The sequence below is a fragment of the Ranitomeya variabilis genome, chromosome 2 (genome assembly GCF_051348905.1).
Source record: "Ranitomeya variabilis isolate aRanVar5 chromosome 2, aRanVar5.hap1, whole genome shotgun sequence".
In the NCBI taxonomy this organism is placed as follows: domain Eukaryota; kingdom Metazoa; phylum Chordata; class Amphibia; order Anura; family Dendrobatidae; genus Ranitomeya; species Ranitomeya variabilis.
In genome coordinates, this window is record NC_135233.1 from 211,249,625 (window position 1) to 211,275,650 (window position 26,026).

At 44.1% G+C, this 26,026-nt stretch overlaps 2 protein-coding genes across 6 annotated transcripts in view; one reads left to right on the plus strand and one right to left on the minus strand.

Annotated features, from left to right (window-relative positions):
- Nucleotides 1-12,202, plus strand: part of NEK6 (NIMA related kinase 6) — a 222,848-nt gene extending 210,646 nt beyond the window's left edge. For 4 of the 5 annotated variants that reach the window (XM_077283551.1, XM_077283555.1, XM_077283553.1 and 1 more), the window contains one exon: nucleotides 11,210-12,202. In XM_077283551.1, coding sequence (XP_077139666.1) covers nucleotides 11,210-11,320 — 111 coding nt within the window. In that variant the 3' untranslated portion in view covers nucleotides 11,321-12,202. The remainder of the gene's footprint in view (nucleotides 1-11,209) is intronic. The other variant, XM_077283554.1, reaches the window with a different exon arrangement.
- A 1,484-nt stretch (nucleotides 12,203-13,686) lies between these two features.
- Nucleotides 13,687-26,026, minus strand: part of PSMB7 (proteasome 20S subunit beta 7) — a 71,965-nt gene continuing 59,625 nt past the window's right edge. The window contains exons 7-8 of the mRNA XM_077283556.1: nucleotides 14,007-14,158; nucleotides 13,687-13,912 (exon numbers count right to left, since the gene is read on the minus strand). Coding sequence (XP_077139671.1) covers nucleotides 13,801-13,912; nucleotides 14,007-14,158 — 264 coding nt within the window. The 3' untranslated portion in view covers nucleotides 13,687-13,800. The remainder of the gene's footprint in view (nucleotides 13,913-14,006; nucleotides 14,159-26,026) is intronic.

A 26,026-nucleotide genomic window follows, 5' to 3' on the forward strand; every position in this document is an offset into this window, starting at 1 on the left:
CTGCGCACTGCAGTACTTTGCTCTGCCCTCAACAGGGCAAATCAGTAAGCTTGCGCAGGAGCCGCGACACGAAGCAAGGAGGATGACGACATGGTATGAAGATAGGAGGCACCGGACCCTGACCTGCGACGCCCATCGTACCGAGACCGCCCCTGGGTAAGTATAAACTAACTTGTTTTTCTTATCTTTCAGGATACATCGGGGGCTTATCTACAGCATTACAGAATGCTGTAGATAAGCCCCTGATGACAGTGGCCGCAGCTTATATGCGAAAAATGAGGTGACAGATTCCCTTTAATGTTGATGATTATGGCTTACAGCCAATGAAAACCCAAAAGTCATTATCTCAGTTAATTAGAATAATTTATAACACCAGCGTGAAAAATGATTTTAAAATCTGAAATGTTGTCCTACTGAAATGTATATTCAGTAAATGCACTCAGTACTTGGTCGGGGCTCCTTTGGCATCAATTACTGCATCAATGCGGCGTGGCATGGAGGCGATCAGCCTGTGGCACTGCTGAGATGTTATGGAAGCCCAGGTTGCTTTGATAGCAGCCTTCAGCTCATCTGCATTGTTGGGTCTGGTGTCTCTCATCTTCCTCTTGACAATATCCCATAGATTCTCTATTGGGTTAAGGTCAGGAGAGTTTGCTGCCAATCAAGCACAGTGATACTGTTGTTTGTTGTACACCAGGTATTGGTACTTTTGGCAGTGTGGACAGGGGCCAAGTCCTGCTGGAGAATGACATTTCCATCTCCAAAAATCTTGTTGGCAGAGGGAAGCATGAAGTGCTCTAAAATTTCCTGGTAGACGGCTGCGCTGACTTTGGTTTTGATAAAACACCGTGGACCTACACTAGCAGATGCATGTAGAAAAGCCACGGAGACACCATCACGTGTTTCTCAACGCAAGCAATGAATAGCCAGGTCTTTCACCGGGAAGGAACAACCATGGGAAGGGCAGCATCCAATAAAGGAAAACCACCTATGCCAAAACATGGTATCCATCCACAGACAGCTTTTCTACATGCATTTGCATATTTCCCTTTAGGGATGGGGGCAGTGTTCTGGATCACTGCGTTGAGAAACACGTGATGGTGTCTCCGCGGTGTTGGATGTTTTGATCTCCCCGAGGTCATTCATCCTTATGTTTATAATCTACACCAGCAGATGACATGGCTCCCCAAACCATCACTGATTGTGGAAACTTCACACTAGACCTCCAGCAGCTTGGATTGTGGCCTCTCCACTCTTCCTCCAGACTCTGAGACCTTGATTTCCAAATGAAATGCAAAACGTACTTTCATCTGAAAACAACACCTTGGACCACTGAGCAGTAGTCCAGTTCTTTTTCTCCTTTGTCCAGGTGAGACACTTCTGGCGTTGTCTATTGGTCATGAGTGGCTTGATACAAGCAATGCAACATTTGTAGCCCATGCTAGTGGTAAATAGCGTGTGCACTACTGATAAATGGTGCTAAGGTAGGTTCCCACACCTTATCAAAATAAAAGAAAGAACCTTGCACTCAACTTAAATGCTTGTGTGATTTTTTTATTGTAGTACCCAATAAACGTTTCGGTCCACCATCAGGACCTTCCTCAGTTACGTACTGTACTGAAACTCGGGCATAGGAGACAGTGTTGTCTCAGGGCACATGCAAAATCAGCATCTTATATATGCGCTGGACCAAAAATTGTACTTTTAGAGACCTGGAGTAATGTGCCGGTGTCAGACGCGGTGTCCACCGCAAGGTTCTTTCTTTTATTTGTAGCCCATGTCCTGGATACTTTTTCCCTCCACTCAACTTTCCATTAATATTCTTGAATACCACACTCTGTGAACAGCCGGCTTCTTTAGCAATGACCTTTTGTGGCTTACCCTCCTTGTGGAGTGTGTCAGTGACTGCCTTCTGGATATCTGCCAAGTCAGCAATCTTCCCCATGATTGTGGAGCCTACTGAAACAGAATAAGGGACCGTTTTAAATGCTTAGGAAGCCTTTGCAGGTGATTTTTGATAATTATTCTAATTTCCTGAGATAATGACTTTTGGGTTTTCATTGGCTGTAAGCCATAATCATCAACATTAACAGAAATAAACACTTGCAAGGTCCCACCTGTTTAAGAAGGCACATGTGCAGGCCCGTCTGAAGTTTGCCAATGAACACCAGGATGATCCTGTGAGTGCTTGCAGACCTCAAATAATGCAAAAAAACAAGTTCATAATCATTTAGAAACAACAATACTAATGTTTTAACTCAGGAAGAGTTCAGAAATCAATATTTTGTGGAATAACCATGATTTTTAATCACAGCTTTCATGCGTCTTGGCATGCTTTCCACCAGTCTTTCACACTGCTTTTGGGTGACCTTATGCCACTCCTGGTACAAAAATTTAAGCAGTTCTATTTTGTTTGATCTCTTGTGACTATCCATCTTCTTTTTTATTACATTCCAGAGGTTTTCAATGGGGTTCAGGTCTGGAGATTGGGCTGGCCATGACAGGGATTTGATGTGGTGGTCCTTCATCCACACCTTGATTGACCTAGCTGTGTGGCATGGTGCATTGTCCTGCTGGAAAAAAGTCCTCAGAATGGGGAACATTAGCTGAGCAGAAGGAATCAACTGTTTTTCCAGGATAACCTTGTATGCGGCTTGAGTCATACGCCCTTCGCAAAGATTAACCTGCCCAATTCCAGCCTTGATGAAGCATCCCCAGATCATCACCGATCCTCCACCAAACTTCACAGTGGGTGCAAGACACTGTGGCTTGTACGCCTCTCCAGGTCTCCGTCTACCCATTAGACGACCAGGTGTTGAGAGATAAGACATAATTTCAGTTATTTCACACTTTTTTGTTAAGTATATAAATCCACATGTGTTAATTCATAGCTTTGATGCCTTCAGTGTGAATGTACAATTTTAATAGTCATGAAAATACAGAAAAATCTTTAAATGAGAAGGTGTGTCCAAACTTTTTGGTCTGTACTGTGTGTGTGTGTGTGTGTGTGTGTGTGTGTGTGTGTGTGTGTGTGTGTGTATATATATATATATATATATATATATATATATATATATATATATATATATGAGACACACACAGATTGTATTACTTATGTTTATAACTGTGCATTTATGTATATGCTTATGTGTGTATATCTATATATAATTACTCTTATTGTGAACATTTAAGCAAGTTGAAGATGAAATGATCTCTAACAAGCCATAGTTGTGGATAGTCCAAAAATAGTCTCGTGCCAGATTATCCTAGAATATTAGCCCTGACCACAGTCCTCTCAGGGTTGCGACCACATTGTTATGGTCACTCTTTCCATCATATGCCATTGCCAGTGGTCTTTTTTTAATTATTAATTACATTGAGAATTGTCCTGAATCGTTCCGGACCATGCTGAAGTCTAGTGGATCGTTCACCGGTGTCTTTGGGAATGACGTAGCTCTCGACCTTCTAGACATTGAATAGATGGGCCGAGAGTGTGCACAACCATCTGCCCCACTGAAGCCTTCCTGGACGTGATTCTGCACCCATAGTAGAGCGAGGGACATGTCCCCAGAGCTCATCACCGATCCGGTGGCTAGGTTGCCAATTCTATAGCCTTGAACACTCCCTTAATTTGGTAGTGGGGGTGTTAATATAATTAATATGTGGTTTCGGTGGAGGATCAGGCTTATTTTATGCATTCACAGACTGTCCATTTATTTAATAGAACCTGATGATGGGTGGTGCACAAGATTTAAAGTGAGACGTTAGTAGGTATAGCGCTTTTATTTATTGGAACAGTGTCTGGTTTTCTTTTTTGGGGTGAAGTCAACTTAATCCGGGTATCCTGAGCTAAACATCTACCTATTGGTATCAGACGTTTTCCCTGAACTCTTACTTCGTCTGCTGTAATAACTCCGCATAGGGCAAACCCACGTCTGCTACTGTATAATGGGGGCAATGAGCAATCTGCTAACACAAGAGTAGAATATGGCCGGCAGTAGATCAATCATCCGGCGGCAGGATCCGAGCGGCATACTAAGAGACTGCGTCTGATATCACTTCATACGGTGGGATGTTTCATAGTGATATATTGACAGCGGAAAATGAGTGATGGATGAACCTTGTAATATTTGACACCTTTCGTTGTGTAGTTTTGGACACTGCCTGCATTAATAACTGCACATTTCTCACCATGACTGAGCCGAAAGACCAAGGATATCAAGTTTTTAGGTTACACATTATTTATTTGTGTTGCACAAGAACATGAAACTTGTTTTGCGGAGATCGGCTCCTGCTGGGCACACAGGTGGGAAAGGCAGCAGATATCCTCAGAATATAGGTGCGGTGTTTAGCATGTCGGAGCTTTTCAAGATTAGAACCGTCCTCCATCAGTTTCCTTTTTCTGTATCCTGGAAGCTTCCTCAGGGACACGATAATCATGAAATGTAAAGAGATTGCCGGTCACCCGCTGACTAATGAGCAATTTGCTCGTTAGTTGGGTGAAACAACCTTTTGGTTTGCAAAAAAGATCCTCAGTCTTGGCGGCGCATCGCGCCGTGTAGATGGGACCTTTGCTGACGACCTATCAGTGCACGTCCGGAGTGGGGTCGGGTCGACCTGTGTAACTGGGCTATTAAATTACCTGGCAGATGGGGTGGAAAAGAGAACAGAATTGGATTTGAACACTCCAGATCCGGGAGGAGCAGTTGTCAGCCAGGCGCCCGTTCCGATTAGTGTTCTCCTAAAGGTGCCTAGTCCTGTCCCTCCAGATCCTTCTTCAGTCATTGCTTCTCTACCTGTGATTATGTGCTGCTTTATTAGGGTGTAGATTAAACCTACTTAGAGGCCTAGATCCATGGCACTTCCATCAATACCAATCCTGCAAAATCAAAGCAGCATATGCCAAATACAATAATCTTTAATAAATCAAATATATAGGTAAAACCTTACATAAAAATTACATTTAAGGGAGATACAAATTGCAAAATAAACTGCCTGCATGGGGAGTATACCAAACCTAAAGAGATCAGTGTCATAATATTGGCAATTATTCAGAACCTATTAGACGGTGCATGAAGAATACGGTATTATTATTATTTATTGTTGTAGCTCCATTTATTCCATGGCGCTTTACATGTAAGGAGGGGTATACATAATAAAAACAAGTACAATAATCTTGAACAATACAAGACGGTATTTGTTTTGTTTGGCATATGCTTCCTTGCTTTTGTAGGATTGGGATTTACTAGGATGTAGTTGTAGAAGTTTTTATTACATTTTTGAAAAACTATTATCAAATGGAAAGGAAACGAAAGAACTTCTGTAAAGAAGGTTTTCTGCCCAGGGTGGCGGTATTAATTTTGTGAGGTAAGGCAGTATATCTAACTTTTACCCCATAGTTACCTTCCCTGTGATGATGGAGTGTGTGAGACATTAAAAGGGATTGTAGATTGTTATTATCACGGCCCTCACTCCTCCTGGTATCCGAGTTGTGTTATTCTGTCTTTAGTGTCTGTACAAGTCCCCTCTAAAATGGAAAGTGCTGCAGAATATGTTGGCGCTATAGAAATAAAATGATTATAAAAGGGTTGTGCACCACTTGGGACACCACCTTGCCGCCACTGGTATCACTCGTATGGCTTATTAATTTCATATGAGAAACATGAATGTATGTGGTGTTGTTTTTTTCTATAGGGCACTTTTCCATTTAAGAAGAGGTTGTCCAAATAATAAAGCCCTTATTGTACGTCCCCTGTGGCGGGAGCATGCAGGTAACTTATACGCTCCCTCTAGTGGCAGCCGCAGAAGGCAAATATTTTATCTCCTAATGATTCACAGCAGATTTTGAGCTTTATTATAAGAAAAACAAATATATAGAAACTAGAAATAATTTGCAGCAGAGTTCTGGACTCAGAATGAATCACAATATTGTTTTAATTGTTTTTAAGAGTGCTAATAAATTAAAGCCAAATAATCCATCAGTAAAACCCAAGGTAGTAAAACTAGACATGTTAAATGGTTCTGGAGCTCCAGGACCAGGGAGCTTCTGGGTTATCTGATCTAGCTCAAGCCCAGATAAGTAATCTGTCACTGTATGTTCCCAAATTGTGACAAATCGTGGGAACAAATAGAAAACTCCCATAAGAGTGAGAGGCGTCTGACCGGGATCCAAGGGTTAACGTTTTCTCCTTGCGGAGATTGACATGCTAAGGCAGCGTTCCCCAAGTCCGGTCCTCAAGAGCCACCAACAGGTCATGGTTTCAGGATTTCCATAGTATTGCACAGTTGATAATTGCATCACCTGGACAGATAAGCATTCAATAACCTGTGCAATACTAAGGAAATCCTGAAAACATGACCTGTGGGTGGCTCTTGAGGACTGGAGTTGGGGAACACTGTGCTAAGGTGAGGAGACTTAGGGTATGTGCACACGTTGCGGATTCCCCGCGGTTTTTGTGTGTTTTTACACCTGCGGATTCCTATTATGGAATAGGTGTAAAACGATGCGTAATCTACACAAAGAATTGACATGCTGCGGAAAATAAACCGCTGCGTTTCTGCACGGAATTTTCCGCAGCATGTGCACAGCGGATTTGGTTTTCCATAGGTTAACATGCTACTGTAAAACACATGGAAAACTGCTGCGGATCCACAGCCAAATCCGCAACGTGTGCATATAGCCTTAAAGGGAACCTGTCACCCCCAAAATGGCTGGTGATGTAAGCTCACCGGCATCAGGGGCTTATCTACAGCATTCTGTAATGCTGTAGATAAGCCCCCGATGTTACCTGAAAGAGGAGAAAGACATTAGATTATACTCACCCAGGGGCGGTCCCCGTGCGGTCTGGTCAAATGGGTGTCTCCGGTCCGCTCCGGCGCCTCCCATCTTCATTCCATGACGTCCTCTTCGGGTCTTTACGCCGCGGCTCCGGCACAGGCGTACTTTGTCTACCCTGTTGAAGGCAGAGCAAAGTACTGCAGTGCGCAGGCGCCGGGCCTCTCTGACTTTTCCGGCGCCTGCGCACTGCAGTACTTTACTCTGCCCTCAACAGGGCCGACAAAGTACGCCTGCGCCGGAGCCGCGGCGTAAAGACCTGAAGAGGACGTCATGGAATGAAGATAGGAGGCGCCGGAGCGGACCGGAGACACCCATGCGACCTGACCGCACCGGGACCGCCCCTGGGTGAGTATAATCTAACGTCTTTTTCTCCTCTTTCAGGTAACATCGGGGGCTTATCTACAGCATTACAGAATGCTGTAGATAAGCCGGTGAGCTTACCTCACCAGCCATTTTGGGGGTGACAGGTTCCCTTTAAGCTGCAATGCTTCTCTGGGAAATATGAGGAACATTGCAGCTTAGGTCTCCTCACCTTGGCATGTCTAACTGTAGTAATTCCTAATTTATAGAATTGCCAATTTTTTGGAGGAGCTACTAGTAAACTTCAGGCCAACATCTGGTTCCAATTATGTTGAGTAGACCATTGTCTTTGCTTCTTACAACTAGAGATGGGCGAACCTAAACAGTAAAGTTCGGCGTTCGTACCGAACACCTACTGTTCGGGCACAGACACCGAACACGGACGTCACCAGGAAGTCCGTGTTACTGTTTGGGTTCGGCTGCCCGAACAGCGGATGTTTGTCGTGCTGTGTTGTGCATGACAGCGCGGCTAACACCGCTTCTGATCGGCAGTGAACTCATCCCCGCTGGTCAGAGCCGCGGTTCCCACACTGTCCGAAGACGGTGCGTGTGCTCAGCTGTGAGCGGGGGTATAAAGGTCACCTCCGGTCACTGGTATCACCTGATAGGAGAACTGCTCCCATCACCTGAAAGCTGCTGCTGCTAATAACAGAAAGAGGAGCGGCGGATGAGAGTATTCATCAACCGCTCCTGCGCTGTAAATAAATTTAAAAAAAAAAAAAAAGCGTGGATTCCCCTGTATTTTAGTTAACCGGCTAGGCAAAATTTGCATCCCCCAGCTGTCAGCAAGGCTGGTTATTTAGAATAGAAGGGTCCCCACGCCGTATTTTTTAATTATTTAAATAAATAATTTAAAAAAACAGCTTGGGGTCCCCCCCATTTTTGACAACCAACCTTGCTAAAGCGGACAGCTGGGGGCTGGTATTCTCATGCTGGTAAGGGGCCATAGATATTGGCCCCCCTCCAGCCTAAAAATAGCAGCCTGTAGCTGCCCAGAAAAGGCACATTATTAGATGCGCCAATTCTGGCGCTTTGCCCGCCTCTTCCCACTTGCCCTGTGGCTGTGGCAAGTGGGGTGATGGTTGGGGGGGTTGATGTCACCTTTGTATTGTCCGGTGACATCAAGCCCCGAGGGTAGTAATGGAGAGGTGTCTTATGATCTGGTGACCTTGGAGCCGCATGGGACTTTCTCAGGAGTAGGTGGAACCTGTACTGACCGCAAACCCTAAACTGACACCGCAACTAGAAGTAGCCGTGGGGTGTACCTAACACATCCTAGACACCTCGACACAGCCGGAGGACTAAATACCCCTATAGATGGAAATGGGAATTCTATCTTGCCTCAGAGCAGAACCCCAAAGGATAGGCAGCCCCCCACAAATATTGACTGTGAGTATTAGAGGAAAAGACACACGCAGGCAGAAATCAGGATTAAGAGGCCACGCTAGCTAAATAGGATAGGACAGAATACTAAGCGGTCAGTATTAAAACCCTAAAAATATCCACAGCAGATAATACAAAAATTCCACCATCTAACTAAAGACATGGAATGTATATCTGCTTCTCCTGAGAATCCAACTTGACTGAAAATATCCAAACACAGTCTAAGCTGGACAAGAAAAAACCATGAATAGCACTGAATTGTAAAGCACACAGCATGTGTGCTGTAGAAACAAAAACCAGACACTTATCTTTGCTGATTTGGCAGCAGGGCAGGAGGAACCAGACAGAGATGCAAAACCTCCAAGAACAATGGACAACTGGCAAGGGCTAATGAATCCTGCACACCTAAATATCCCAGTCAGAGCTGCAATCAGCAGGGACACCTGCATTACTATCAACAACCACCGGAGGGAACCCAAGAGCAGAATTCACAACAGGTGTCTATAAGACGCCCCCCATTACTAACCCCATAGTCATAGCCCGGAGCCGCTCAGAAAAGGCACATCTGTTAGGTACCCCAATTCTGGCGCTTTGCCTGGCTCTTCCCACTTGCCCCTTTGCGGTCATAAGTGGGGTTCATATTTGTGGGGTTGCTCTCACCTTTGTATTGTCAGGTGACATCAAGCCCATGGCTTAATAATGGTGAGGTGTCTATAAGACTATGCTAATCCTATAGTTGTATGGTAAATACACAGCCAGAATAAAGTCCTTTAATTGAAAAAATGACATGGACTCCTTTAATAATCTCAATTAAATCATACTTATGACCTTGCCTAATTCCACCGAAGCCCTCGATCTCCTGTAATAAACCAAAAATAATAAAAACAGTGTGCCATACCTGTCTGTCGTTCTGTCCTACGCTGTAATCCATGTCTGGGGGAAAAACAGTTTTCAACCTGGACGGTGCCAAGATGCGACTGTCCAGGCTGAGAACCACTGTGGAATGAACTGCTGCGAGCGCAGCGTAAGTGACTGGAGGTAACTGAGGCTCCGATCCCAGCTGGGCTGAACTGCGGTGACCTCTGTGACATCCCCGCTAGCACCGTGAAATTTTTTTTCACGGTGCTAGAGGGGAGGTCACCACAGTTCAGCCCGGCTGGGAAAGCAGCCTCAGTGACGTCACGGCTAGTCACTGACACCGTGCTCGCAGCAGCTCATTCACCAGTGCTTCTCAGCCTGGACAGTCGCAAGGGCTTTATTGGAATCAGGCGAGGTCATAAGTATGGTTTAATTTAGATTAAGAAAGGAGTCTGTGTTATTTTTTCAATTAAAGGACTTTATTCTTGGTGTCTATATTTTCATACAATGTGACTTTGGGGTTAGTAATGGGGGAATCTTATAGACGCCTCTCCATTACTACCCTCGGGGTTTGATGTCACCGGACAATACAAAGGTGACATCAACCCCCCCAACCATCACCCCACTTGCCACAGCCACAGGGCAAGTGGGAATAGGCGGGCAAAGCGCCAGATTTGGCGCATCTAATAATGTGCCTTTTCTGGGCAGCTACAGGCTGCTATATTTACGCTGGGGGGTGGCAATATCCATGGCCCCTTTCCAGTTTTTTAAATTATTGAAATAAAAAAAATATGGCGTGGGGACCCCCTCTATTGTTAATAACTAGCCTTGCTGAAGCTGACAGCTGAGGGTTGCAGCCCCCAGCTGTACGTTTTGCCTGGCTGGTTAACAAAAATACAGGGGAACCCACCCCGAGTTTTTTTTTTTAAATTATTTATTTATTTACAGTGGAGGAGCAGCTGATGAATACACTCATCAGCCGCTCCTGCTCTAGTTGTTATTAGCAGCAGCAGGTTTCGGATGATAGGAGCAGTAGTCCCATCAGCTGACACCAGTGACCGGAGGTAAACTTTATACCTCCGATCACAGATGAGTGCTCACGCTGTCTTGTGACAAAGTGGGAACCGCGGCTCTGACCGGCGGGGATGATTTCACCGCCGATCAGAAGCAATGTTTGCTGCGCTGTCATGCACATCACAGCAATCATTGGATTTTCGGGCCCCCCATTCAAGTGAATGGGGTCGGGTTCTGGTACCCGAACTTTTTGTAACTGTGTGGCCGAACCCACACATCTCTACTTACAATCACAAAACAACTGTATGTGTGTGCTAAAAAAAGAAAAAAAAAAACTTTTCTGGACTTGAACTTCTTGTGGTTTAATCTTTCTGGACAACGGACATTACCTTTGAAATAATTGGCAGTGTAGTCGTGTTTACCTAACGAGAGATGATGACTTGCTTCGGGCCTTGCCTTAAGAGCTGACTGGCATACAGAAGACTTCTAGACAGTGAGCCAAATTACAGCAGCATTGAAAGACCTGATTCACCAGCCAGGTTTTCTTCATTTTCTTATCCCAGATGTGTGATGAAATGCGGGAGAGGTAACTCCGCAGGCAAAACCTGGTGTTATACCGCAGACATTAGTATGCACCACCACCCATTTACTCCTTGGGCTGGTTTGTCTGAAGTCGTTGATTATAGACTCTTATTTAATTTTTGTATGTAAAATGTAGCACAATTACTATTCTTCTGTCATTTCCTTCTTTTTCAGTTACGAGAACTGGTCAGCAGATGCATCTACCCCGATCCAGACCAAAGGCCGGATATTGTCTATGTCCATCAGATAGCAAAACAGATGCAGGTGTGGACTTCTAGCACATGAGAACCAATAGTGAACATGTGGCGTGGAAGACCCCAATGTGCCTTACCGATTGGGAAAAAAAATAAATAAAAACTTCTTACAAGAAGCCAAAAATCCGGCAAATGCCACATCTTCAATGGTGTGGCCCGCCTTGGCCATGAAGGTTTCTGCAGGCCAGGAGAAAACTCGTAATAGCGGAGACATCGAACCTAGCGAGAGCTTTGTGTGATTTAGCTTAGGGTTGGTGTGAACGAGGTGCATCTGAACATCAAATGTGACCATTAAGATAATTCCTCCTGAACTTCTTTTCAGACTTTTCCTTTTATAAGGTTGTGTAGCTCGATGAACACCGCTCTCCTGGACTACCGGATTTTATAAGTATATGAATAATTTTTTTTTTCTTTGCAAGTTATTAGTGGATAATTTTTAGACGTAAATTCAGATTTTTAAATTAGCTTTTTATATATATATTTTTGTTCTTGAGGGATGGGGAGAAGAGTGCTCATCTGAAACCTGTGCCATTGATTTTTTTTTATATTGCCTGCCGGCACATTGTGTCGAGGTGTCACAGTCGCTTAGGATTTAATTTTTTTTTTCTTCCTTACCGCAACGACTTCACTATAGAAGCCACTCCAAAGTCAAGAAGTTTCTATCAAACTGTGAATGGTTTATCGAGCAATGTGAAGGAATGCTCGCTGTGTATATCAAGGAAGACAACCGGGTTATCGTCGTACTACAACTCCCAGCAGACTTATAAACTATAGCATCGCAGGTAGTGGAACTGTGTAAAACAGGCTTGTAAAGACTCGCTGTGCACCGAGGTTTATAACATATGGCTTACTCAAGGTGTTATTTTGAGGCTGAAAAAAAGACTTTGCTAATAAAGAAATACTTCATACTTTGTATTTTCCTGGGAAATATTCTAATATATATCATAAAATTACAGAATGAAGATTTTAAAAGGGTAGTCCAGTTTGAATATTCTTTTTAAAAATCTGTCAGCAGCATGATGTAGGGGCAGAGACCCTTATTCCTGCGATGTGTCACTTACCAGACTACTTGTTGTAGATGTAGCAGGTCACGGAATGCTGAGCACTGTATAACCCCGCCCACATCACTGATTGGCAGCTTGCTGACAAGGTACACCAGAAGCTGCCAATAAGCAGTGAGGGCAGGGTTACACAGATTAGCTGGACTGTGTGGCACGTGACATGTAGTCCTACAGTGATAATGTGTTCAGGATTTCCTTAGTATTGCGATTATTTGTTGGTGACTTCAGGACTGGAGTTGGGGAACACTGACTCCATATCATCCTGGGATAAGGTGTTATCTGAGCATGCTCGGGTGCTAACTCAGTGTCTTCGGCATGCTCAAAAAATATATTCGAGTCCCGGCAGCTGTTACATAATCTCTGCATGTGTTGTTCCTGTAGAACAGCTAAGAGACATGAGGCCGCTGGGACTTGAAGATATTTTTTGAGCCCACCGAAGACACTGTTAGGACCCGAGCATGCTCAGATAACACCTTATATTAAACCTGTAGGACTATATTACATCTTTTAGAATTATACATTCTCTATAAACAGAGAAATATCCTTGGTGCGAGAAAAAAAAATTACAAAGAATGCAATAAGATCATTCATTATTGCCTATTTTACATTGCGTTTTTTTAAGCTCACCACTGTGGGCAAAGTTTAGGGTTTCCAGATGCTTTGGACTGTTTTTTTTGTTTGGTTTTTTTACTTAAATGCATGTATTTGCGGCTAAAAATCATTTTTGCTATTAGGTTTCATTAAATATTTTGCATTGTTTGGCTTTTTATTTTGCTATACACTGAACTTTAAGAAAAAGAAGCTGGGAAAAAGGCAGCGTAACAAACTTTGTCAGTCATAGTTGGCTGACTGATTCTCAGTTTACTCATTCTGCAGCCAGCAATAGACAAAAGGGAAACTGTGCAAACGTTTTAATGAAACAAAATAGCGAAAATTATTATTAGCTCCAATTATGTGCATTTAAGTAAAAAAAAAAAAAGTAATCAAAAGGCGGACAACCCATTTATAAGGATTAACATATGAAGAACAATTTACTGATTACTGGGATCCCCGGCAATCCCTAGACCTCCACCTGCCCTATTCATTGTCTATGGGACTGTTGGAAATAGCCAATGCTGAACTCTGATTTTTCTAGGAGTGGAGGATGAGCATACGCAACTCTGGGAATCCCAAAGATCAGCAGGTAATCTCCAATCCTAAGGATGGGGGATTACTCATTAAGGAATAGTAACTTGATTCCTTTTAATCCAGCATATTAGTAGCCCAAGATGTTTTTAAAAACAAGTCTTCATCATAATTCAGCAGCCTGTGCTACAAAACACACATCTTCCCAATGTTTGTAAGGAGGAGAACATTTTATTTATCTTCTAACCAAATCTTTCAAAGTGGAACAAGTGTTTAACGTGTGCTACAAAGACCGAGACACTGCGGACGGTGGGGCAGCCGGTAATTAGGAGATGTCCATAGTCTGCACGCTTTCTTCCATCACATCCAGGCTGAAGTGGGTAATCTTCTCGGACAGGACGCCCGTTGTCCCCTTCTTGTATTTGTAATTTCCTGTCCTAAAAAACAGAAACAATTCTTACTGGTGCTGTCCAGTACTATCCCCTACTTACATGGGCAACCTGCAAAACGTTGTGACGTCTTTCCACTCACCTCACTCCCTTCTTGTTAGCCATGTCATGGGGACGGATGTAATCCACTTTGTTTTTGGTAATCACACACAGGTCAATATTACTTCCAGATCCCAAGTCGTTAAAAATGCCAGAGGCAATAGCGTCACGGACTAGTTGTTTGGCATCTTCTTCCTGCAAAAAAAAGATACAAAAGTGTCAAATGGACCCAGAGCATTGCAAGGCCTATAAGTCTCTTTACACTGGCTCTTGCTTTGCACTGAGGAGACGGCAACACCCCGAAACACGTGTCTGCAAATTGAGATTCTGGTTTGACTTTTAATCCTAAGTCATGTGGGGCAAGACTCGCTAGAGGGTCAATAATGACATTAAGGATTGCTACTTCCAATAGGTGGTGCTAGAGTTCAAGTCCTCTTCCTCCCAGAACAGGAAATTTGCATATAGACTTCTTCATTAATCACCGGATTAAACATTTTGGGCACACAGGAAAAAGTTACGAGTGCTGGTAAAGAGATTGGAAAGGATTAATGGGGCTCAGCTGTAAAAGGAAACAAGCCATGTCAGCCAAGTATTCACATGAAAGGATGGGGCATTGAAATTCCGACTGACCATTCCATCTGTCCCCCAACATCATCTGTTGAGGACTCGGCAGAAACCTATCAACATCAGGCGGGTCGGCCAACTTTCATCTGTTATGTACAGAGGCCTGTAGTTAGATGTCATTTTTATAATCGTACATCAAAGTAAAACTTTTTGGAAAAAATACATAAAATAAAACATTTGTGGCACAAACTCTTAAGTACCAAAACGCCCATCACCTCCTAATGGGAATAACCATACAGATTGTTTGACCCCAATAGAGATGATCGGCGAATATAAAACTAGTTCTAATTATCATCGGCCATTGTTCCAGCCGCTTATCTGCTCTTGTAAATGGCCTTTAAACCCCCTGTAGGCATCAAACTAATGTCAGCTGAAGCCTCCAAAATCAAAGGGTTTGGCCGACAATCTAATGAGTATCAGAGCCGACAACTGATTGTCACGAGTTCAAGGTGTTGTCCAGGCTTGGGGTTCAAGTGTGTGGTTACTTTATGTGACTGCAGACTTGTGAATCCTCACAGCGCGCAGTGTGCCCACTGTCACGACCCACAACCCCTTTAAAACTTCAGCATATCCGATTTACGACCTCCAACCCTTTTGCGCTCTCATAAGCCCCTGACAGATGTGTGGCAGTGGCTTTCTCATAGAGGACACAGGAGCGAGCTCTACAGAGGGAGAACTCCTATGTAAGGGAGAACTCCTATGTAAGGGAGAAACAGCCACCAGCTGTCTAAATTATAGGGAGTGCAAAAAAAGTAAGGCACAAGGGGCCTACATGTGCCAGTCTTGTCCAGAAGTTGGGTTGGCTCTTGCAGTTTACCACATTTCGGTAAATGGGGCCGAGTCTCAACAGCAGCCAAAACCCATAATGTCCAGTTCTCATTTTTCTTCCCCCATTATAGATGATACAAAAATATTATATATATATAATATATATATAATTTTTTTTTTCTTCTTTGTAGCTTAGGCCAGAGGTCCCTGGTAAATCTGTTTTTGGTTTACGATGGTCGGTATTCTGTATGTGATCCATTTGGAAAAGTTGTTTGAGTTCCCCTAAACCCACAGAATATCGGCGGAGAAGATTAGATCATTTTAATAATATTGTAATTCCCTCATATATTCCCAAGTATCACCAGTGAGGTGGAAGGACCAGTCTATGACTTCTCCGACTCCGGTGTCAGCCATTTGCATAGTCATACATGGGGCTATACTGCTGTAAAAGCTATATATTTTTTTGTCTTTTATAGAAAACCATCAGCCCGTGTGTAATTAAAGAAAGGAAAGTTTGGGAGCAAATAACCGGGCGTATGAGTAGTTTACAGCTGCGAAGTCCAAAGTGCCTGGGAATATGTTACCCCTGGGCCCGAGCTGCTTCTTAAATGAGATTACAATAAGAGTGATGTACGGGAAGACGAGTCGGCGGTGACAAGCAGCTCTTTATAGGGCTATCTGTTTGCTTCCATCACTGTATCACACAATGTGTCCCTGGGCTCCAATGTGCGCAGCCATTTACCAGCAGATGACAAATGGCCAACACTTGGAGAAGGCAGGGAAGAGGGGTCCGGATCGGTCACCGCAGCTGCGGCTGGTGGCCTGGATGGCCCCAGAGTTCATTAAACTGACCGGTAATGGTTCTTCTCAAGAAGCGCCAGAGGAATTCTTCAGCGAGGGCAAAAAAATAAACAAGTCAGGCTGGATGGGCAATCCGAAACGGGGTCTGATAAATTATTTATACCGCGCACAATTGTCTGCATTTAATATCCGAGCTGCTCGCGGCATCCTTAAAAGATGATTTATGTGCCGTAATGCTATTAAACTTTCTATGGGCCCTCGGCTGGCCATAAAGTCTGCAGAGATTTAGAGAATGAGCTTTAAACTGTCGAGTCCTGCTTGATGGCAGACGTGGGGCGGTATTAAATCTCAGCTTTAAGCCGACTGTCGGGAGTAAGGTATTTTGTGCAGGATCAGGTGCTGATGGATGGACCTTGATGGGTCTTTTATGATTCGGCTATTGGAAGGAGGGCCGCCGTGGAGATTCTGCCGCTTCAACCGCAGCAGGTTTAGGCCGACAAAGCGGGATCCGTACAAAACTACTACTCCTGCCAGGCAGCCATTGTACTAATTTGGCGGCATAACATAAGCAACATTAACAAGGGGTATTCCTATCTCAATATGTAGTAAGTGTAATCAAAATATTAGCAAATACCTACAATTAGAAACGAAATATGGTTCTCCTGATTCACTGTGCTGCTTACCCCGTGGTTCTCCTGATTCACTGTGCTGCTTACCCCGTGGTTCTCCTGATTCACTGTGCTGCTTACCCCATGGTTCTCCTGATTCACTGTGCTGCTTACCCCATGGTTCTCCTGATTCACTGTGCTGTTTACCCCCTGTGCAGGGCATTGTAGTTGCTTAAGTATCCATGGTTACGACCAGTAACACCTAGCTAGCTGTCACTATGAGTGGTTGTAACCGTGGATACCCAAGCCCTGCACATGGGGTTAAGCAACATAGCGGAATCAGAAGAACTATGCTACATTTCTAATTGGAAGTATTTTCTATTATTATTACACCTACCACATATTGGGATAGGATCTTGGAGATTGGAATACCCCTTTAACCAAGAGATCTGAAAAAAAAAATACAGTCAAACCTAGACACGATGACTGGTATGACAGGAATGGTTGCCCAGAAATTATAAAAAAAATAAAAATCTAATATGTGCCAAAAAACAAACACCAAACATTACTAACCTAAGAAAATCTCACGGTACTTATGTGCTCCACTCCCATCTTTATATACATACTGTACTTCTTGGCATCACCGCTGAGGTCAGTGAGTGGATATAGCAGACAAATACCAGTAAAGTATGTCATCACTGCGGCAAATACTAGTGGCAGAAGGCATGAGGGCATTAGCACTGGAACAGATGGGGCATTTAAAGGGAATGTATCCGCAGGATCACCCCTCCTAAGCCGTCTATATGGAGACACAGGTCATAGGAAGCTGAATAAAATGACACCGTTATATCTGCTATTCGATGTCTTATTCCAGAGAAATACACATTTTTCTTAATATGTAAATGAGCCGGACATAGATCTCCTCAAGAAACTGCCTTCAGAGCTAAAGGGAAAGATACCAGTGTGAGACATGTAATGACTGACAGTCTGCTCTCCTGATCTACAGGTCTCACACTAATAGCGCCCCCTGTCAGTCTTCTACAGTCATACAAACATTATAGACTTACGTGTAGCCCGGATGTAGATAAAATAATGGCGAGTAGGGCTTGGTTGTAACTACTGGTGGGTTCTACACTTGGTGCCAACATTTGATGAGTGTTTCCATAATGACGCCTTCAGTACAAGGCCAGTCCCGTCATATATGGACACCATAGGCACGTAAGACGTCTCAAGGGGTAGAGGCGAAATAACGAGCCGACGACCAGAAAGGGGTTAACCCTGCTTCTCGTGTGAGGAAGGAAAAAAATAAACTGCTTTTAGCACACCCAAGCCTTGCAATTATGAGGGACCGAGTGACAGGATGCAGGGCTCACTGTCAGGTGTATAATAAATGGCTTGTGTTTGCCAAATGACCACTTACAGCTGCACATCAGCTCGGCTCCTATCTGAGGGCAATTAGATGTACACAAGGGGATTTGGGACTGGTGTAAGAACAGGCAGGACATCGAGCGGGGAATACACAGCCGTCCTACCTATGCACTACAATTCCAGTGTAACGTTGGGCTGGATCTGTACATAACGTCTGTCCTTACCGAGCTGAACCGGTCATTAGGAACAGCTCATATCACAGAGCTGTATGATCGTTAGATTTACATAGGACTGCAAACTAATGCTTCTTTAAACACTGCTAAAAACAGAATCTGCAGCTCACATTACGCCTATGCAAGAAATGTTAGATTACACAATGGCCATTTACGTAATACACCGACAGGTCAGGTTCACTCCTCTCCATTGGCTGATGGAGACGCGCTCCCTTCTGGCTCGTGGAGGGATGACAAACCACGATCTATGATGTCCATATGTCCGAACGGTATTGAAACTGGGGATGCTTTCACGAGACAATCCCATTAAGAAAGCTTCAGCTCTGCTGCATCATTATTTATATTACACAGATACAGAATCAAGTATAATTCAGTACCTGCAGCCATATGTAAAATTATAAATAACAAATATACAAACCCAGACAGATGTAAAATATCCAAGTAGATGCCCATCTATATCCCAGTTATGATGCTAGGAGACCAGTGTGGCGATACGCGCCAGCAGACCCCCCTCCCTTCACTGACTGCACCTCACATGCAATAAAATATGTTAATATTTCATTGCAGCGTGGAGGATGCCAGGGTATAAATTCAGCATCTGTTGTCTGCAGGGTGACGGGTCCCCGCAGAGAGGCGCTCACTTTGTAATTGAGTTCTATACTGAATTAATCAGCAGTTTATCTTTCCTAGTAAAAGAATGTAAATCCAGGTTAGTGTCGCAGACATTATCTATTCATTTATGCCACATAACCTGCCAGAATAAAACATATAGGGCTCTAAACCACAACCTGGTGGAAAACAGCGAGACTGTGCTTTATTCAGCAGTAAAATGCCTTTCTTTCATCCGCAGCAAAAGCTACAACCTCCCTCCGTTCCTGTCTGTGCTGCTCAGCCGGATTTTATTCGGGGGGCTTTAGATTTATACAACATTCACCACTAAAAATAGAATCACCTGAAAAACACAAGTTCTTTATTTCTCCGGCGGAAAATCTGAATATGGCGGCTATTACGGCCTCCGAAAAAAGTAGCCACAGGACCCGGGGCGTGTGCGCGTTATATATGCACATTCTGGGAGACCTCAAGACACATTTTAGGGACACAAACAGTTTTCAAGTCGATTTCAGTCCCAAAACTCCACAATTTCCCATCTATGGATTAACATGGGACAAGCATAAAGTTATCTATTCACAGCATAGGTGATACGTCATAGATCGGTGGAGGGTCCAACCGCTGGGACCCCCACTAATTTTATCAGCATTGGAATTGCACATGCTCGACCGCCGCCCCGTTCATTCCCTTCGCGACTGCTGAGCGCAGGACATCTGATTTTTCTGGCTTCCTCAGAGAATACATGGAGCAGTGGTTGGACCACCACTGATCTATAAAGGACCACCATCCTGGTGATAACTTCACTCTTCTGGGCAATCCATTTCGTTCCACCTCTCTAAATATCCCTAAAATGCCACTTTTATAAAACTGCAGAAAACACAATTCCGGGAATGAAGAGCCTGAAAAGCACAGTGTTGCATTCTCTGAACAGCGGCCATTTGGGCCTATACCCTTTCAAAGCCGTGGGCCCAAAGACGCCTTGTTTTTTGGGACTCTAAGTTCAAGCTCTCACCATTTCACCGTCACCTTTAGACGGTGGATCATTTTGCATAAAATATCAGGGGCTCGGTAAATCATGGAAGTATGTATTCTATTGGGAACACCGTGGGTGCAACTGCAAAGGGACCCCCAAGAAGTAAGGAGACCCATTACCATCTCCAAAGCATCTTCTGACACAGACGGGTGCATTAGGATGACCACAATTAGGGCCCATATGATTTTTTTTTTTTTTTGCATAGGAACCCTCTTCACTCTGGTGTCGACCCCCGATACCCTCAGGTGACCACTTGCGCACATGGACCATACAGATAAGCTGCAGTGAAACCTGCTCACCTGGGGTCTTTCGTGTGATGAAGGTTTCACCAAAATAGACTTCTTTAGAAGGGGTCATCTCTCTGGAACAGGTTTCTTATGCTTGATTATGGAATTAACAGAATTGAGAACCCGAATCTTAGCAAATCCAGATAAAGTGGCTCAATTGGGCGCCTCCTGCCCGACTACCCGGTGTTCATGTACATGGACGCAGTGTAACGGTTTCTTCGAGCATCGGCAGCGCTGTAGAGAAACTCAACATTTTGCCAGATTTCTGCTAAGACTGTGGCTCATCATCGGGGTCCGGACAGTAATCAATTCTCAATTTATGGTCAACAAGTAGGAATATCTAAATCCCCTTTAGCTTCTGGGTTTTTACCCTAATGAGGCAGCCTGTATGCAGAATATTAAGAGGTTCTTCCCGCTGAGCTTCTTTTTAAGTCCATACTATTAGGTAGTACGAGGATGAGAACCCTCAAAGAGAATAAGGGTCCGTCTCCTCTAATATCTTCCAACACGTCTGTGTGAAAAGCCTACATATCTAGGCACATGAAGATATGCAGGTAACGAATACACCACGTACCGTTACGTAAGGCTACCAAACAAGTGCCGAACTGTCGACTCTCCTAGGGTACACACATGGGGCAACAGGAAAACCCACGGTACATGAGAGATGAACAATGGCCATCTCAACAAGCTTGAGAGAAAACTTTTAGGATTTTATTATAACCTTTACAGTGGTCATCACTCATAGATGGGGGTCGCTAGAACAGAGGATCACCGTTGTATAATGAACGAGAAGACCCCTTCGAATGCTCAAGACCACATGTCCATCAAAAGGTGTCTACTAGTGGCCACCACCGAACAAGTAAGCACAATAGTGAACATCTATATACAAGTGGTTATAGGAATGGTGCGGAAATGTGAAAAAAACACTAATGTTTAGTTCCTCCACTGACAATCCTGAGCCGAGAACTACGAGTCAATAAGATGATGTAAAGGCTGCGCGCGGGCCGGCCGGCCGGGGAGTCTTTGCTCGGGTTTAGATCCATAGCTGCCCACATGACAAATGGATGCGGCTCTGCAATGGATATCAGGTGCATGACATCAGAGTCTTTAAACGACTGCAAGGCCTGAAGAAGCGAAGCAGCGCTGGTCTTTGGCAATCCATAAGTGTTTCTCCAGAGGCCGACGCTGCTCTCGCTTCTCTGTGAAATATGACTCCATAAATCAGTCTGCGAAAGTGGCACTTGTGCACTTCGCTATCTATCACCGGTATCTATCACCGCAGCAAAAGCTTCCGGGCAGGGCCAATCTAGAGGAAGGCTTGTCACATTTGGCATTGACAAAATATGTGCTACTTACATATGAGATGTGCTAAAGCTAAGGGAAAAAAAAAAAAAAACAACATCCTGCCGGTGTTAGCACGCTGGAGGCAGTGGCAGGAGCTTCAGCAGCTCATCTTCAAAAGGCAGAAAGCCAAAGCTGGAGCAACCTGCAGAAATTGGCTAAGCCTGTAGCCCTCAGCTCCTTTACGCTGAAACATCTTCAAAGTCTTGCTCTGTAACTGAGGGGCACAGCAGCTGCCACCCCAGATTTCATTCTCCCTCGTCTTGGCAGCTCTCTGTTCGAGGAGGGAAAGGAGGAAGTGGAAGCAGATACGGAACGGGATGGAGAAGGAGGACAGGTCGGAAGATCTGCAGAGGCAAGGAATACGAGCAAGTTGCAGGATGGACGGCGCATATGGAATCGGGAAAAAGTTAAGGAAAAAAATAAATGAAAAAATTATATCATATTATACACACAGATTTGCTTTATTTCCCGATTTCGGTCAATGGCCTGTGTCTGATATTACAACTTTGCTCTATAGGCACAGGCTACAAGAAGTGGGCAAATGTGGAGACGTTTCTTTACGGGACAGGCGGCTCATTTCCCATCCTGGACAACCCATTTTAATAGAAAGAAGCCGTTTAAGGGAAGGCTGAGAAATGTCAGCCGCAAATGGAAGGACAAGGGGCATGAACATACCGTAAGAAAAAATAAAAAATAAATAAAAGGATAAATTAATAAATGATAGAAAGTTAATCAAAATTAAAGCTAGCAAAAGGTTTACTGGAGGAAGGATGAAACTATAAGAATGCCAGAAGACTTTAAAAGGTTTTTGCTCCCTAATCTAAAAGCAGAGAGAGACCGTGAGATTACAGGGAGGTGTCACTTACTGGGCTTGATTGCTGTAGTTTTCATGACATCACAGTTTTATCAGTAGGAGATTATCATCAGATGACTAATAAACCTGCTGTCAGGTAGGCCAGCCACGCCCCTAAGCAGGGCAGCTTTCTGTGCATAGGCAGAAAGCTTCCAATCGGAGGTGTGGGCGGGGTTATACAGAGCTCAGCATTCAGACACCTGGAAGATCAGCAGCCATTAAGTGATACATCGCTGGAATCGGGGGCTCTGCCCCTACATTATGCTGTTATAAGATAGGGTGGCAAAAACCTGGTGACAGATTATCGTTAATATGGATAATGTAACAAAAATGAGACTTGGTTTAAGGGGAAATACGTGTCAGCATATCCTGCCATTGTACACACTCCGCTGCATCTCTGCCATCAACCAAAGCCAAATCATCCACAGTGGGAGACCTTTCACCAACCCGACAGGGAGACATCCTGGTCTTTATAACCAGCGTTAGCCGTGGATACAACCAAAGGACGAAAAGTCAGAAAATTGATATATCCATGAGAAACGGACCGTGATTTTATTGTTTGTTTTCTCTACTGACGCTTATTAGTAATGAGTGAGTATGCTGGGATAAGGTGTTATCTGAGCATGCTCTGGTGCTGACCAAGTGACTTCGGCAGGCTCTAAAAATATGGTTGAGTTCCCGCAAAACAGGGGTAAATTATTTGTGACCTGATCCCCCCAAAAAACATCATAAAATTGAAAAGCCTTCTAGGACAGAAGCAATTGCTGGTACTGCAGCTCAATGCCATTCATTTCTTCTAGGGCGGAGCTGCAATACCAGAAACAACCTAATGACAAAACATGGCACTCTGAGGAAAAAAACCTACCTTTTTTGTTGGGTAATTCCTTTAAAGCCTATTTAAAACCCATACAAAATAGTTTATTTATTTGTATATTTAGCTGCAGTGTGTTGTGTTAGTCCTTTATATGAGGGCTCTGCAAAGAGGTTAGAAACCCAAAGCACCTTCTCACTGCTCTCTCCTCCATTCTGGTCGTGTTACGCCGGGTTTATACAAGCGTAGTTCATGGTCCGTATATAGAATGCAATGGCCGGTTTGGAAGAAGGTCTCTTGACCCGAAATTACAGCTTGATCTGTGTCTATGAGGCTGTATGTTCCGATCAGGAGACCCGTGATCAATCAAGGCATTATAATCCCTAAACAGACCATGAAATACACTCAGGTAACCTGGTCTTATAGATATCTACAGGGAGGAGGTTGTACACAGATTTTCACACTGCATAAAGGGAGAAAGCATGTTTAGTGTAATGGAGGGAAGAGAAAACACCCTGTAGATATGAAAGAAAGCACATGAAGAGGCAATAAATGCAGGATAGAAGCTGTGCTGAAATTCGACCTAATGAAGACAGCAGCATCCTGGATACGGAGCTCACATCCAGCCTATATTACTGCGAGAGACCCTTCCAACAGCAGTCTCGTATCGACATATATTACTTTGAGACCCTTCTAACAGCAGTATCATGGATATACACAGAGCTTACATCCAGCCTATGTCACCATGAAAGACCCTGCTTGACAACACAATCCTGGATACAGAGTTTACATCCAGCCTATACTACTGGGAGTGATACTCCCAACAGTAGCATCGGGGAATACACACACAGCTCACATCCAGCCTATATTACTGTAAGAGACACTTCTGATAGCAGCATCCTGGATACAAAGCTCACATCCAGCCTATATTACTGGGAGCGATACTCCCAACAGGAGCATCGTGGCTTCACACACAGCTCACATCCAGCCTATATTAGTGTAAGAGACCCTTCTGACAGCAGCATCCTGGATCAAAAGTTCCCAACCAGCCTATATTACTGGGAGTGAAACTCACAACAGGAGCATCGAAGATGCCCGCAGAGCTCACATCCAGCCTATATTACTGGGAGCGATACTCCCAATAGGAGCATCGTGGCTTCACACACAGCTCACATCCAGCCTATATTAGTGTAAGAGACCCTTCTGACAGCAGCATCCTGGATCCAAAGCTCACAACCAGCCTATATTACTGGGAGTGAAACTCCCAACAGGAGCAGAGGATGCCCGCAGAGCTCACATCCAGCCTATATTACTGGGAGCGATACTCCAAACAGGAGCATCGTGGCTTCACACACAGGTCACATCCAGCCTATATCAGTGTAAGAGACCCTTCTGACAGCAGCATCCTGGATCAAAAGCTCCCAACCAGCCTATATTACTGGGAGTGAAACTCCCAACAGGAGCAAAGGATGCCCGCAGAGCTCACATCCAGCCTATATTACTGGGAGCGATACTCCCAACAGGAGCAGAGGATGCCCGAAGAGCGGATGCCTATATTAATGGGAGCGATACTCCCAACAGGAGCATCGTGGCTTCAGACACAGCTCACATCCAGCCTATATTACTGTAAGATACCCTTCTGATAGCAGCATCCTGGATACAAAGCTCACAACCAGCCTATATTACTGGGAGTGAAACTCCCAACATGAGCATCGAGGATACACACAGCTCACATCCAGCCTATATTAATGTAAGAGACCCTTCTGACAGCAGCATTCTGGATCCAGAGCTCACATCCAGCCTATATTACTGCGAGAGACCTTTCCGACAAAAGTATACTGGATACAGAGCTCACATCCAACCTATATTACTGGGAGACACACTCCAGACAACAATATCCTGGACACACACACAGCTTACATCCAGCCTACATTACAGTGAGACCCTTCCGACCACAACATTGTTAATAATACACACAGAGCTGACGTGCAGCCAACATTACTAGGAGAGACAGTCCAACAAGAGAAAAATGAGAAATGTGGATCAGGCTGCAAATTGCATTATCAGGGGGTCTGAAAATTAATGAAGGAATTAAGATTGCAGAGGAAAACTTGCTTGTTACTTTTATTTAATGTTCAAAAAAAAAATCTTTATAAAACAATTTAAATAAAAAAAATAAAAATAAATATTTTTTAATATGTTCGCATAATTTTATTGTTTGTCACCTCTGGCCTAAACTATTCAAATCAAGTTGTTGTTTTTTTATTGATTTTGGAAATAAAATGAGATGTACAGGAATGCATGCAAAAAGTGCGGTAGCCCGAGCGTCAGAGATGGCCAACGGTACCCTAAATATAAGACATGCAGGCGAAGGGAGACCTAATAACAAGGAAGCTACGTCAATGATTACCTATGATCTCCTCTCCCTTAAAGGGATCTTTGCAAACAACTATCTGTTCGTCGCTTCAAACACATGCAAATGTGAAAAGCCGACATGAAATATAAATAATAACTGGGGGGGCGAGCAATAACTGAAGCCCCTTGGCCTGTGATAGACAATGCAAAAATTAATCTTTGATGTGGCTGCACTGCCTATTGCAGAAGGTCCCCCCGGCCTCCGAGACGCCACGCACCGTATATATGGCGCCGCCATCTCCCTGGGTCTGCAGCTCAGGACATATCAGAATGGGGTGAAAAAGGATTGTCTTCCTTTTCTTTTTTTAA